The sequence below is a fragment of the Lissotriton helveticus genome, chromosome 4_1 (assembly GCF_964261635.1).
Source record: "Lissotriton helveticus chromosome 4_1, aLisHel1.1, whole genome shotgun sequence".
Lineage (NCBI taxonomy): Eukaryota > Metazoa > Chordata > Amphibia > Caudata > Salamandridae > Lissotriton > Lissotriton helveticus.
In genome coordinates, this window is record NC_136063.1 from 2,125,837,699 (window position 1) to 2,125,852,712 (window position 15,014).

At 45.2% G+C, this 15,014-nt stretch overlaps 1 protein-coding gene across 1 annotated transcript in view; it reads right to left on the reverse strand.

Moving 5' to 3' along the window:
- Positions 1–15,014, reverse strand: part of PGK1 (phosphoglycerate kinase 1) — a 62,797-nt gene that overhangs the window by 25,478 nt on the left and 22,305 nt on the right. The window contains exon 7 of the mRNA XM_078688822.1: positions 9,211–9,325. Coding sequence (XP_078544948.1) covers positions 9,211–9,325 — 115 coding nt within the window. The remainder of the gene's footprint in view (positions 1–9,210; positions 9,326–15,014) is intronic.

Genomic DNA, 15,014 nt, shown 5'->3' on the forward strand with positions numbered 1-15,014 from the left:
GAACAGATTCTCCCTTAACTCGAGTTATTGGAATAAAGCCCTTTCACTCTGATACCACGGACTCTGCCTCTCATTTACTGCATGAAGCATTGTTTATGTATAGAAATTATGACAGGGTAATATTTTATTTACCACATTAATCTGGCGCCCGAATAGGGACTAATCCCTTTCCCCACACGCCGGAGACGTAGGTCCAGCCTTTGCCCCCTTCTACAGCCGTGACGGACTTCGAAGTGTACACGCAGCGGGACTTCCTGCTTACTCCCTCAGGCCCACGGAGGAGACGGACTGCGACCAGGCGTCCACACGAGGCGGTGAGGATCGCGGATCATCCCAACCAGAGCCCAACCCGTGAGAGAGCAAGGTCCGAGGTCCCGAAGGCCCACCTGTTCCGTGGCGCATGCGTGGAAGTAGAAGTAGACGTGGTATCAAGTATCGAGTTTCCGAGGCCTTCAAGTTCTGCTTCCCGGTGAGTACCACTATGGGGAATGCATCAAGTTAAAGACGTGTCCGTTCACACGGACACGGTAAAGATGGGTCCACGGTAAAACGTGGGCACGGTAAAGACGTCTCATTTTTGGGACCGGTATGGTTGTACTGTATTCCAGTGCATAAAGTTAACTGTTTGAGTATGTGTTTTATTCCATGTATCAGGTTAGACTGTATCTGTTTTAGTGTTTTAATGTTGTAGTGTGAATGATTGTTGATTGTTTCAGTCTATTCTATGTGTATTGTATTTCCATTGTGTTGGTTTCAACATGCCACTGTTTGAAATTACGTCAAATAGGGACCAGGAAAGGTATATTAGAAGAGTCAGTTAACATCCCGCCTAGAGACACACGTGGTCATTTTATGTATAATAAGCACGGGCTATGATGCATTATGAGAGTAGAGGAAGCGCTATGGAAAAAGAAATTAAGACCCTCTCAGAAAGATGCCATTGAGTTATGGTGCAAAGAGTCACATAGGAGAACAGAGAAAGAATTGAACAAAGCAGAGAGAACTAAACAGGCAGGGGAAAAAGCGAAAGAAAAGAATTGCGGGAGGAGGGGGAACGGGTCAAATTAGAACAGGTTGACAGTTAAAGAAATGCCGTCGTTACTGGTATTTATCCCGTCCTCTCAGAAGAACTAGCTAGAGTGACCACCTCAGAAACACCCAGTAGGTCGCGAACGCCACCACCTGTACCCTTTAGAGTATGTAGAAAGAAGCCGACAGCATCAGAGGCTATTATTTCCTCCTATCTAGAAGAGTCCCCATATATATAAGTTTACTGTGTAGTTCCTTGTAAATAGCTCCTTGTAAATATGGTTTATGAAGAGCATGTCATTATTATAACTTGTTGAGTTTCTTGTGAATATGGCTTGTGAATAGCACCATGTGGTTATGGTTTGTGCAGAGCATGTTATCATTAAGTCAGGAGAGAGCTGGATCTCTTTCAAGTGCTTGGAGAAAACGTTTTGAAGATGTGCGTACGTGTTATGTGATAACGTGGAGAGATGGGTTCATGACTTTCCCATGTACTGCAGTCATTGGGGAAAGATTGTGCTTCAGCTGCCAAAGAGTTAATATCTTGTATTGAGAAGGCAGTATTTGTTTTAACATGCTGTTTAACATGCATGGTTATGTGAGCGGACACTAAAAGTCAGTGAGTGTGTAGATGAATGATGGTTTGATTTAACTTTTTCATTGGTTGCTGGGTCTGCCTATGTGCTTTGTCAGTTTGCTGACTGAATGGTAACGTCTTGCATGGAGAGTAAAGAAGTGTTCATTTAACATTCTATTTCAAATGCGTCCCGTGTATTTGTGTGGGTTTGCCTTGGAACACTTGATTTAATGTGTTTGACTCAGAGGTCGGTAAGTTGTAAATAAACCAGTCGGATTGAGATAAGGGTTTGCACGGAGGGTGCTTTAATGTTTTCACGGTTGAGGAGGAAATATAAAACAGACCCATCATAGAATGTGCTTTTAATTAGTGTAATGCAACCGTGTGTTTTTTAAATTAAAATTTGTTCTACAAAATATACAAAAAATATTTTATATATATAAAGCTGCCCTTTAGAATGGCGTGTGACAGTTAATCCACTCAATTGGAAAACATGGCTTTTTGAAAAATGATGAATCTGGCCCTTTTAATAGCTAGAATAGAAGAGCTTGCACACTTAATTATGAAACTCTTGGTTCTGCAATGCAAAATTATGGTGTTTCACATGTTATTTTCAAAAAGTAAAATGTGATGTGTTTCCATGTCATGTTCTGTTTCTTTTTTTTCCTTTGCAGCTAGTAACAATATTTTATGATATAATTATTTTAAAATGCTAGCATGTGTCTAGGTTACGAAGTAAAATATGTCCTTATTAATTACTGATTTTAGGATGCTTTTTATCACGTTTTGAATTTGCTTCAGTTAAGTTAGAGAATGTTGGTTAGCTCTCTGGCCTGGGTACAGATATGTTTTGAATTACAGAGAATGTGTTTTTCGGCCTTGAGGTGGCCTGGCTCCCAGGGAAAGATATTTTGTAAAGGGAGGGCTTTTCCCTCTTGGAGCGCCGAGCAGTGCCTGTCTTGTTGTTATTGGCCATACTCCAATTCTTTCCAGCGGACAGTTGTTGGCAGTCCTCCAACTGACTCAGGCTTCCTTCGCATGCAGATAAAGAATGCTTGCAAATTGACCAAGCTCTCTCTTCAGTAACTTGGCAACTGTTCTTAGCTCTCAGAGTTTTGAAAGGGTGGAGGAAAAGCCCTGTTGGTGACATCACGATGAAGGGGTAGGCAGTGTAGAGAAAAAAATACTTGATGAGCCACGGAGAAATTGTTTATATAAGGGGGGGGGGTCATGTTGCTCTTCCTTACAGCCAGCACTGAAAGCTTCATTGGCTTCAGATAAGGCATGCTTGCAAATTAATAGTTTTTCCCTCGTAGTGTAAACTGAATAATTGGCAGGAGTTTCGCTCTTGCAATGAGTCCTAGCATTTACAGTCAGGCATTGAAAAGACAGCTGGACAGTATTAGCATGCCTCCAAACACAGCTCTACTCCAGTACATAGACGACCTCCTAATCACAGCACGATCAGAACCAGACTGCGAAAATGCATCACTGACAGTTTTTCACTTTCTGGCTGACAAGGGGCACAGGGTGTCCCCTTCAAAGTTACAGATCTGTGAACAGCAAGTGGTGTACACTTGCTGTCCAAGGATGGTAGACAGCTAACGCCACTCATTTCTAACCTTTCACAGCCTAAGACACAAAAGGAAGTACGGGCCTTCATTGGCCTCACTTCATACTGTAGGCAATGGATTCCCCAGTATGCCTATCTAGCCAAACCACTCATACAATTGACAACACAGGAGGCAGCGTCTTCGACTGTCCTCCCTTGGACACAAGAACATACCTTGGCATTTGAGGAATTTAAAAGAGCATTATGTCAAGCACCAGTTCTAGCGACTCCTAGTTACAGTAAACCTTTTATGCTTTTTGTAACTGAACGGGATGGAACAGCGTTATCTGTCCTCACACAAGATCAAGCAGGAAAACACAAGCCTTGTGCTTATTTTTCTAGTACACTAGACCCAGTGGCCCAGGCTCTGCCTGCGTGCCTGACATCGGTTGCAGCAACAGCCCTAGCCATAAGACAAAGTGACTCGATAGTGCTGGGACACCCTCTGACAGTACAGGTACCACATGCAGTGGAAGTTCTCTTAAACAGGACACAGACACAACATTTGACTATAGCGAGACTGACAGGATATGAACTGACATTGTTTCAGCCACACATAGAGATCAGACGATGTAATATTCTAAACCCTGCTACACTTTTGCCCTCAAGTACAGTAAATGCACCACCACATGACTGTGTGGAAGTAATGAATAGAGTGACGAAACCAAGACAAGACCTGACAGATATTGCACTTCCAGACCCTGACCTAACACTCTATGTAGATGGATCATGCATGAGAACGAGTGCAGGAGAGTTAGTAGCAGCATATGCCGTGACCACTGCTACTGAAGTCATAGAGACACAAAGAATACACACTGTCAGCACAAGCAGCAGAGCTCATCGCTCTGACACAAGCCTGCATAAGAGCTAAGCACTTAAGAGTGAACATTTATACAGATTCACAATATGCTTTTGGCGTAGTTCATGATTTCGGAGTACTGTGGAGGGAGAGAGGTTTCTTGACCTCTCATGGGGCCAAGATTCAGCACGGCCCACTTATTCAAGCCCTGTTGGAAGCAATACATTTACCTACAGCCATAGCTATTCTGAAATGCAAAGCTCACACCAAAGTTACAGACACCATTTCCCAGGGTAATGACCTGGCAGACCGAACTCCTAAACTTACAGCCCAGACACCAACAGACACGACAAGGACAGAAGTACCATTACTGACAAAAAGTATGACAGTCAGGGATCCTTCTCAAGATGTACTTGACATACAGACACATGCCACTACAGATGAAATAAAGAAATGGACTGAACAAGGAGGGATCCAGACTGACCAAGGTTGGATGACTAAAGGAAAAGGCACATGGTTTCTTCCAGATTCCATGGTACAAGTAATCATAAAGACAACACATAGTCCAGCACACTTGGGAGAAAAGGCAATGATAGACAGTTTACAGAATATCTGGTTTAACAAGCACCTGCGTGCAGCAGCGAAACAGAAAGTACGAACATGTATGATCTGTTGCCAGTTCAATCCAGGTAAAGGCATCCCGGTGGAACAAGGCGGATTTTATCCTCCTGACCACCCTTTTGAGGTCCTCCAGATGGATTACATCCAAATGGACAGATGTAGAGGTTATAAGTACGTCTTGGTAGTTGTGTGTGCACTATCTAGATGGACAGAAGCGTATCCAGTTCCAGATTATACTGCTGTGACAACCGCCAGGCAATTGGTGCGTGAATTCTTCTCCAGATATGGATTGCCCCGTGTCATCTACTCAGACAATGGCCAGCCATTTTCCTCTGAATTAATGAAACAAGTGTCTCTTCTGTTAGGATATACTTGGAAGTTCCATTGTGTACGACACCCTGAAGCAGCAGGCCTTGTAGAAGGACATAATCAGACAATTAAGACAAAACTAGTGAAGATCTGTGCCGACAAGGGCGTGGATTGGATGGTAGCCTTGCCGGTTGCCCTCTTTTACATGCGTATGGTAGCTCATTCCAGAATAGGCCTATCTCCATATGAAGTAGTTTTCGGTAGACCGCCAAATATGTGGGGTACGCCTATGCCTAAGAAAATAACTAATGTTGACAGTAACATGCTGACAGATTACCTGGCTTCCTTGATGTCTGCACTACTCTCTTGTCGTTCACAGGTTGCTGCCACCTTCCCTGACAACACCCAGGTCAAGGAACACGCCATAGTCCCTGGAGATTTCGTGTTTGTCCGGAATTTTGATCGATCAAGCCCCCTTGAGCCACGTTGGAAGACGCCGAAGTTGGTGTTACTGACCACGAGGACTGCTATAAAGATCGAAGGAAGAAAAGGATGGATTCACGCCCATCACTGTAAACAATACTTTGGACAATCTGGAACTTTGATAAAGACATTAAAGACATTAAAGACTTTGCGCCGCTTGCGCCGCCTTTGCTAGAAAAGACTCCACAGCAAGAGTATAGGTCTAAGTTAAGATCTAGTAAGTCAGACGAGGTTTAATTGTTTAAGTCCACTCGGTGGTGAATCGGTTAGCCTAGATTTCTGACATGTATAAGATCACATATGACCATGATAAGAAGAGCATAATGAAAGAGAAATATTGTAAGCTATTACATAGTAGATGTATAGTTTCTTTGATTATTCTATTTTTTTGTGCCTCGTTATAATCTGTGTTAGTTTAATACTACATGTTTTCTTTCCTCCTTTTGCCTCACATATGCACTCTTCCCTTAACACTGTAGAGCATACATTCAGTGACCTGCCACCTCATGAACCGTCATATCGACTTGCCCTGCGTAACAATACTTTCATTCGAATGTTACACCGTTCTCATCAGACCAGCAATGCGACTGATTGCTGGGTATGTGGCCAACTGCCACCTTATCAAGAGACGAAGGGAGTTCTGCCCTTCTTCCCTTTACCGTTCTCCCACAATGGTTCGTGCGGAGCATGGTTTGCCTTAATGACCTCACTAGACAAAAAGTCCATAGTTTACCAAGATGAATGGATATATGGAAACCTGAATAAAGTAATGAATGAAGCATGTTTTCCAGACCAAGACTGATTTCCCCAAAGGAAGGGAACAATCTAGAAAATGAAGAGTACGAGCAAGGAAATGCATCCGTTAGTTTTATAATGCTGAACGCTCAGCCCATGCAAAATATAGGTCCACCATTTATTTCAGTCCTACCGGTAAAAGGTGATTTATGTGTTAGAAAGAAAGGTTCAGTACATATGGGACACAGCGAGTGTAAAGCTGTAGTAGAGTTTAACGATAAAGGACAGTCTTCATTCAAAACATCACGCCATACCTATTTCATTTGCGGTCAGACAGCCTATGTACAACTGCCCCCAGACTGGGGTGGGACATGTTATATAGCGTTCCTGCTGCCACCAGTCTTTCTGGCCCCATCCCATTACCATCGAGATTCACGACTAGAGCATGTTAGACAAAAGAGAGAGACCGATGCCTCAGAGATCGATCAGACTGAAACAGCTTGGGAGCAATATACAGATTTCAACAAAGGATTCTTTTTCTTCATAGGTCCCGTCCAAAACAGTAAACTGATACGCAGGTTAACAAGAACTCTGGAAGCAGTAGTGAATGTGACTGCCTCTGCTCTGGCGAATTTGACCCAGGAGCAGTCTGCCATGAGACTTGTTGTTCTTCAGAACCGCCTTGTTCTTGACGTCATCCTGGCGGATAGGGGCGGGGCTTGTAGAGTGATCGGCTCTAGTTGCTGCATTTTCATCCCTAATACCGCGCCATCTGTGTACGCAGCAATAACAAGACTCCACAAGATTGCTCATGATATACATCAAGACCCAGGCACATGGACTTGGTCCAGTTGGCTCTGGGGTGTAATATCGGCTTGGGGATGGAAAGTGTTGTCGTTCCTAGGAATGATACTGCCTATGATATTCGGCTGCTGTCTCTGTCTGCAGTGTGGCCCGGCCATTTGCGGCCTGTGTGCGACTGCCGGTGTTCCACATCCACGTGTACAAAGGATTAAAGACGAACAAATGATGCTGTATGATCAACTATACGGTCTCATGAATATAGATGTGTCCTGAAGGGTAACGTAGGGGACAAGGAGGGAATGAGGAAAATGAAATTTTACATGACCAATATGTCCCCTGCGTGTACCCTATGTTTAATGTATGTGCATGTCATCCATGCATTTTCCCTTAAGTGGCCTGAATCACAAGGCCTCTGCATTTACGTCCTGCATTAGGATACCAGTCTTCAAGTCTTCCATGTAAGAAATATTAAGTTAGCATTTAAGGCCCATGTATTTGCATTGCGCACTTTTAAGTCACGATGAACCCGTTTTGTGGTTCAGCCTGAGCCAGTTTCTGAATTAGGGTTTTCATGGCTCAGACACTCTGAGAGCTACAGTTACGTATCCCTGACCTCGCATACTTCTGGCTCAGAGAGTTCTTCTGGCTCAGAGAAAGAGGCACAGAAAGAGGCCCAAGACAGTGTTTTGCAAAATAGTTATCTGCTTGTTGTACAGAATCACATTCCTGCCCAGTGAAGGAGGTAAACAGAACCCGTCTGCAGAGATAGGGCCTAGCCTTTCTGTCTCCGTTTAAGTAAATTACAGAGCTTGCATCCATAGAAAGCCCACGGCCCCCATGCAATGCACGAAGAAATATATGCCCTCTCTGGCTCTTAGTGATGAGCGACCTTTGCTTCAGATAAAACATCCCCGGACTCAAGATATCAGATAATACCAGACGTGCTGGTCGCCCTGACACTAAAGGCCTCTCTACTAGACTGAATGTCAGCTTTCCCCCCAGTCACACGTCAGTTGCACGTCATGATCAAATTGCACGCACAAGTAGGGCTAAGTTCCAGACTGCCATGCAACCCCCTCCATGTATCCAACCACCTATGACTCCTCCTCTAATGCACGCCCATATTCACGCCCACATGCTCTTATCTCTCTTTCTCTTGCTCTGCCTGGAACGTTTCACCCTATGTACAAGATTGCACGTATAAATATGTAATCAGAAAATAATGTTTTAGAAGACCCTTCCTGAACCTTAGAGGTGATGGAACAGATTCTCCCTTAACTCGAGTTATTGGAATAAAGCCCTTTCACTCGGATACCACGGACTCTGCCTCTCATTTACTGCATGATGCATTGTTTATGTATAGAAATTATGACAGGGTAATATTTTATTTACCACACAGCTAGAAAAAAATGGCTGCACCAGTATGCTGGTCTGCCTTCCGTCATTATAATCTATAATTCTGAAATTAAGTGAGAAGGTCTGAAACACCCCCACTGGAATAAGTTTAGTGCATTTGGTCCAAAGTGAAATGGTATTCTAGCAGTCACCATAAGGGAGATGTAATAAGGTTTAGGGTTGGATAACTTGAATAAAAGGTGCCGGAGACTTTTTTTTTTTGGAGGTCATATTTTTAAGTGTACTATTATAAAATTAACTTCCCTGTAGTAAAATATTTCCACTGGATATTGAACTAGCTGGATATGGAAGCTGTTGCCAGTTACCCAATGATTCCGATTTTTCACCCACCATCTTGAAGTATACCTTGAATGCAGTAGCAAAGTGCTAACAGAGTCACAAAGTTTGTGTGCCGCCAGTGGTACACGACGGAAACTCTGAACAGTTACTGCCTAGTAACCTCTGCATGCCCTGGCAACCATACCCTCAATAGAATCCCCCTCCCCAGCACGCTGTTCGGCATCTTATCCATTTCTAAGGAATCTTCTTCTACAGAATAGAATAGACCAATGGCCAAAATATTTATCAGATTGCAAATTCTGTGAGTAGTATTAAAAAAAAAAACATTTTGACAGGTACGCTTCCCAGACCGGAGTTTGTGTACAGATGGAGTGGGGAGTAAATATCAGACTGGCCTGGCAGCGATTAGCTTTCCCTCACACATGCCAGCTGCAGACACTGGATGTGGAGAGAAGCTCCAAGGCAAAGGGTAAGCGGGGCATCTTCAAAGACAGAATGATTGTAGCCACCACAAAGAAGCCATAAACAATAAAACATTGTGCATACCTCCATGTTATTGAGTACTTTCAGGAATGTGAAAGCCATGCCACCTCCAATTATCATCTCGTTCACCTGGTCCAGCATGTTGTTGATTAGCTGAATCTTGTCCTTGACTTTTGCCCTTGAAAGAAAAATTATGACGTCAAAACACTTGATCCAAGCGGCCCTACGTAAACATTCTCGCACAACTAGGACATTGTGCAACCTCAGAACCTGAAATTTACTGTGAAACCGCAAGAGATATTTTCTGCACCTGAGACGGTTAGCGTGAAGTGTAAGAAAATAATACAAGAGCACAGCGCCAAACAAAGAAAACGTGACTGTTCGTTTAGGGTTCAAAGTGCATTATAACACACAAAATATTTTGGCCACTGTTCAATACTGACGTGTATATATTCCTGTGCTGAAAAGACACAAAATCCAATGTCCCCCAGGCCAGGCACCTTTGCGCTCGCAGGTTCCCTTGGGTACAAGGTCAGGTCACGTACAGAGCTGACGCTTGGAAAGAGCCAATCACTGCAGGCTTGACGCTGCCCCCTTGGAATCCCACGCACGGAATGACGCCGGAAAGGTCACAGCCCGACGCAAGTAATCTAACGGTCCCCCTGCTTCCAGTCACCTCTCCTCTTCTCTCAAATGCAGCTCTGCCCGGCAAATAAAGGCATGGCGAGGCTCTTTCAGGCATGCTTTAAAAGAGCCCATCTAAAGAAAACAGATCTCAGTAACGGACACATGATATGGCAACGTTAAAAAAGTGAGCCGGGGGTAGAGGCTTAGGTTAAAGCACAGGGCCGGCGAGACAGGAAAAGGCAACTGGCTAAATTTTGGCCAGAACTTAAACTTTGGGGTTTAGATTCAAATGCTTTATGCTTGAAAGTACAGCGCAAGAAAACCATTAAAAAGCAGGTTACCACGAATGTAATATAAATGTATATTGATTTATTCAGGACATGCATCCCGATCTATTCATGAGATTAGATCAAGTTACTTTCTTTAGTTTTACAGAACAAATTACATCTCGATAAGGACCCGAGAGGTCCGATATGCAGCGAGGATCACATTAAATTTGTGATGAAAGATCATATTGTGAACAGACTGGGAATATATATGAACAATTCAGGTGAAAGATTGAAGTCTTCCAAATGCAAGGCTGTTGAATAAAACAGATGTGAAAATTCAGAATACGAATACCATTTGGTTAGAAAATTATTTTTGGAGATTTTACTGGAACCCATAAGGGACCACAAAGAGAAAGGCGGGGCCGGCATCAGGCCCGCCGCATGTATGGCAGGCGCTCTGGCCCCCACTCGCTCTCAGTGGTGAGGCGCGCCCCCATCGCGTCACCATGACGCGGCAGGCGCGCCGCCGCATCGATTGGACCCCGGGTCTCCTAGTGACCTGGAAGTGATTGAATCACTTCCGAGTCACTAGGGAACGAAGGCCAGGCCGGTTAGATCCGGCCTGGCCAGTGAGGGGGTTAAAAGGCCAGCGAGCACGGGAGTCTGCCTCTTTTACTCCGCGCTCCACGGCTTGCCCCTCCAGCCTCTAGGAGACTAATTCTTTTTCCAGTTTTGTTTTCCAGGTCCTCGAACACGTTTCAAGCCTGGAGCCCGGCATCAACATTGCATGAGGAGGATTTCAGACTGGGAAACACTTGTGACCCACCATCGCCGCTCCCAAGTCGTGGAGGATCGATCGGCGCTGGGGGTGGCCTCGCATGAGGCTCTACAACACCCTGTGTGTTTTCTTTTTTAGGCTTTCAAAGATGTTGGCTCCAGAGGAGTGCGGTGGAAGGATGGACGGTGGAGCGGCAAGAGCGCGGACAGGGACACGTGCCGGCTCCGCTGAGGACCATCGTTAGCGGTGGCTCTCAGGACCAGAGAGGCACGGGCGCGTCCAGTGGCAGTTTTCGGAAGAAAGAGCAGCGGTCCTTGCGGACAAAAGGGAGGAGGATTTCGGTTGAGGCTTCGCTGGGCAGCCCGATCAACATTGGGACAACAGGGACCGGAATGTAAGTATGCCTGCTCCCGATTTGTGTTCTGCGACACGTAGGCATTGTTGGCAGGTCTGGTCCTGCAGTGAGGGGTGTGCGCAATTTTGAGCAAGCGAGGTTGGGCCCCTTATATTATGCAATCTCCATGGTGATTGCGAAGTCCCATTCATAAGATACGTACAGTCGCCACTCTGATTACTATGGATTGAAATATGCCAGTTGATGGCGGAAGCAAAATCCCTTCCCTGGTGTAGTGCATCATTGCGGTGGCAAATGTCACAGTGGTTGGGCAACGTTTTAAAAGCGCATGTTTAATCGCACTACTGGTTTACTCGTACTGGTTTAATTTAGCAGATACCATTTAAGAGTACCTCTTGCTGCCCTGCTCCACGCGTGGCCCGTTTGAATTTAGAAACTCTTTGCTTGGACTCCAGATAAGCAGCAGAGGCCTGAGTGCACGGCAAGTCCTGTCAAACCCCCAGCCAGTGGTCCTGCAGATTGGCCATTCTGATGCCGCTGCCATGTTGTGCCTATGCCAGAAATCTTGAGGTTTACTTTCGGCCTTCCATTGTTGCAAATTTCACACAGTCTACTGTGACACCTAGAATGTAAGGAGGGAGATAAGCGCACTCTGTGATTGTCGCAAACACATTCCTGGTCAGGGTTTGTTTGGTGTATTACTTCCGGGAAGTAGTTTACCTCATACAGTTTGCTTAGGGCCTCTTGTTCTTGAGCGTCCTTTGGTGGGAGCCCACCACATTGCCCAACCATTGCACATGCGGCGACCAGCTCCTTTGCTTACACCCAAGTGAAGTAGCTTGGCGAACGCATGGTGGGTGTGCCGTGAGCTTTATTTATTGGCCAACAGCTCCATATTTGGAAGCTTTCCTATAACTTTGCTCTCTACATTACCTTGGAGCACCCATTGCACGTGGGGAGGCCAGCTCCTAGTTTACACCCCAGTGAAGTGGCTTGGCAAAAAACAGGTGAGCTGTGTTTGTTTGCAAACAGCTCCATATCTGGAAGCCTTCTTTGGCTCTGCTTCCTGAAGCACGCACTACATGGGGGGGGGGGGGAGCTGCTTTCAGTTTACGCTCAGTTGGGTGCTGTGCAGAGAGCAGTGACCTGTTTGAAACCAGCTCCGTGTTAGGAACCTCCTTTAAGTGCGCCCTCCGCATTTCGATGAGTGTTGCATGTGCAGAGGCCGGCTTCTTTGAGTGCACCACATTGGGGAGGTTTGTGAGAGTCATGGGGTGTTTGTAAACAGCTCCGTGTGTAAAAGCATCAGTTTCATGGAGAAGTCAAAATCGGAGAGACTTAAAACCATGATGTATTACTTACTTTGTGTTACTTACGGAGCATAGCAGGCCACTGCACTGGGGAGTCGGGGGGCCCATGTGTACTAATCGGTGGGCACAATTTTACACGTTTTTAAAACATTATCTTGCCCATGCATCGGTGCCGGGCTCCCTGACATGGTGGGTCAGTCACGCACTGTACACAGACTCCAATCCTTACTCGGAACTTGGGAAAGACTAGCTCACTTGAAAATAGCAAGTGCACAAGGAACATACCTTACCCAGGAGGGATTGAGAGTGAAAGAGCGAACAGCACGACACCTGAGTATTAGTGTTCGATTAGTATAGCAAAATATTAAAATGATTTGACGCAATCTGTAAGAATGAGTATGTGGTAGTACGGTGCATTGGTTATTACATTTTTTTTGTATTAAATAAGGATGTGACCATGTTTTGACACAGGATTCGCTTAAACCCATCGTACATAGTACTCTGTGTGCGTGTGTCAGGCCAGCAAGCACATACTAACATGTGTAAGGTTGATAGCGACAGGCATGTTTTAAGCCCAGGTTAGGCATACCTCCCAGTTTAGTGTCAGAGTACGAAACACCTGATAATCAGGGGTAGAGTTGACAATGTGTCCATATATGTTAAAGCAAGGATAGAGGTGTATGACCTAGACACGTAAGGTCTCTGGAACGAACATAGGTGTACTAAACAGATTGCATATGCACTAAACACTCAAGGCAATCACTGCCAGGCTTACAGTGGGCGTGTGTGTGTGTGTGTGTGTGTGCACTAGGTTCCATGAGATAGTTCAGCTGCATGTTTACAGTGTGCAGGAGCACAGACTAAATGTGAGGAACATAGAACGGTATACTACCAGTTGTAGAGTCGGTAGGGGGCACTGAGGGTACAAGAACATACGTAGTCCGGGAGTGCGCACTATGGGGGTGTTACACTGGGGACAAGAAGGCCCCTATGTGTGGCGAGCACAAGGTAACTAATCATGTCTGACTTTTGCCTTGATTGAGACAAAGCCTTAGGAAATTTCGTGTGGGTTTAGATGCATTTATTATGAACAGGATTTGGCAATGCCAATAGCCCGGTTTGGCAAAGTAATGTGCATTTCGAGCATGGAGTCTGCATTCCTTACATAACCATGAGTGCGCTGTTGCTCTCCACTCTGTACCTGGTACCCTCCCTAAGTAACTAGGAACGCGATATTCTATTCCACTGTATACTTCTATTCTTTAATTAACGGGGCACTTGCACATGTGGAGTACCTTCAAGGGGGGGGGGGCTACATAGTACGCGGTTAAATATTAGCCCGTTTGTAACAAATTGAAGTCTTTAAGTCCAGTATATGAAACAGATCAGGTTTATTGAAGATAAGATTCAGGTCAGGTAGATAAAATAGAATTAAAGTAGATCCAGTAATAGAAACCCCACCAGGAGCAGATGGACTCCAGCTCAGCCTCAGATGTAACTGTTCCTGCTTTCAAGCATACACAATTGGAACACTATGTGACATCATAGATGCCTGCTGAGCAAGTAATGACAAACACTAAAGAAGGACAGAGAAGAAATGAAAGCAGGATGCAACACCGTTCTCTAAGGACAGTATTGGGTTGTATTCCCCTCTAGTCGGGCGCGGGGGGTCAGCCATGGGCATTTCACTTTGTTGGCAACATTTCTCAAAAGGGGTCCATGATGGGATATGGTACCCGTCCTTTCCCCTTTCAAAAGCTTCATTTATTGGGTTCTATCAATGACACCGACTCAGGTGATGCGTGGGAAAGCATGTGATCCCTTGCGGGTATTCAGGAGGAGGCCCCACGTTTACAACTGGGGCTATGCTAGGTTCCCTCACTGTAGGCTAATGTAATTGCTCCCCAGGTAATACATCTGATGCTGTGCTAAGCGCTTTCAGTTGATACTACCAATGTATTGTGTCACTCAGTGCCTCTGCACCAGGGTGCCTGAACACCTGGTGCATTGGACGTCTGTTGAGCCGCATGGTGTACCCCATGTGCCTGATCAAGCATTATATGCCTATGGTGGTCACGCGGTCTCTGCACTCTATTACTGAGTTACACCATATCTAACATACTCATTTCTTGTGCACGGTTAGTGTTTTTGAAGGCTTACGTTATCTTGCATCCGTGTTGTGTCGCACATTGTATCATGCATTGTCTTTTATCCAAAGAATAACAGCACTAATCGTCTGTGTTTGATTTTTCATTTATGGATGGATCCATGACTGATGCATGGGAGGCGCTACACAACACAATGGTTGCAAGATGGGGACAGGCAATGGGACCGGAAGATCCGGATTGTGACTGGCAAGCGACAGCATCAAGTCGGATGGGCAAACAACAGAGTAGCTCAAGAGGTGAGATGGTGAGGCCCATGCACTATATTGTTTGAGTATAGGTGTGTCAACCAGTGGTTGTTGCCAGCCAGGGTACATTTTTAGCAGCACTCTGCCCTGCGGTTTAGACCGTTCCAGCTTGACA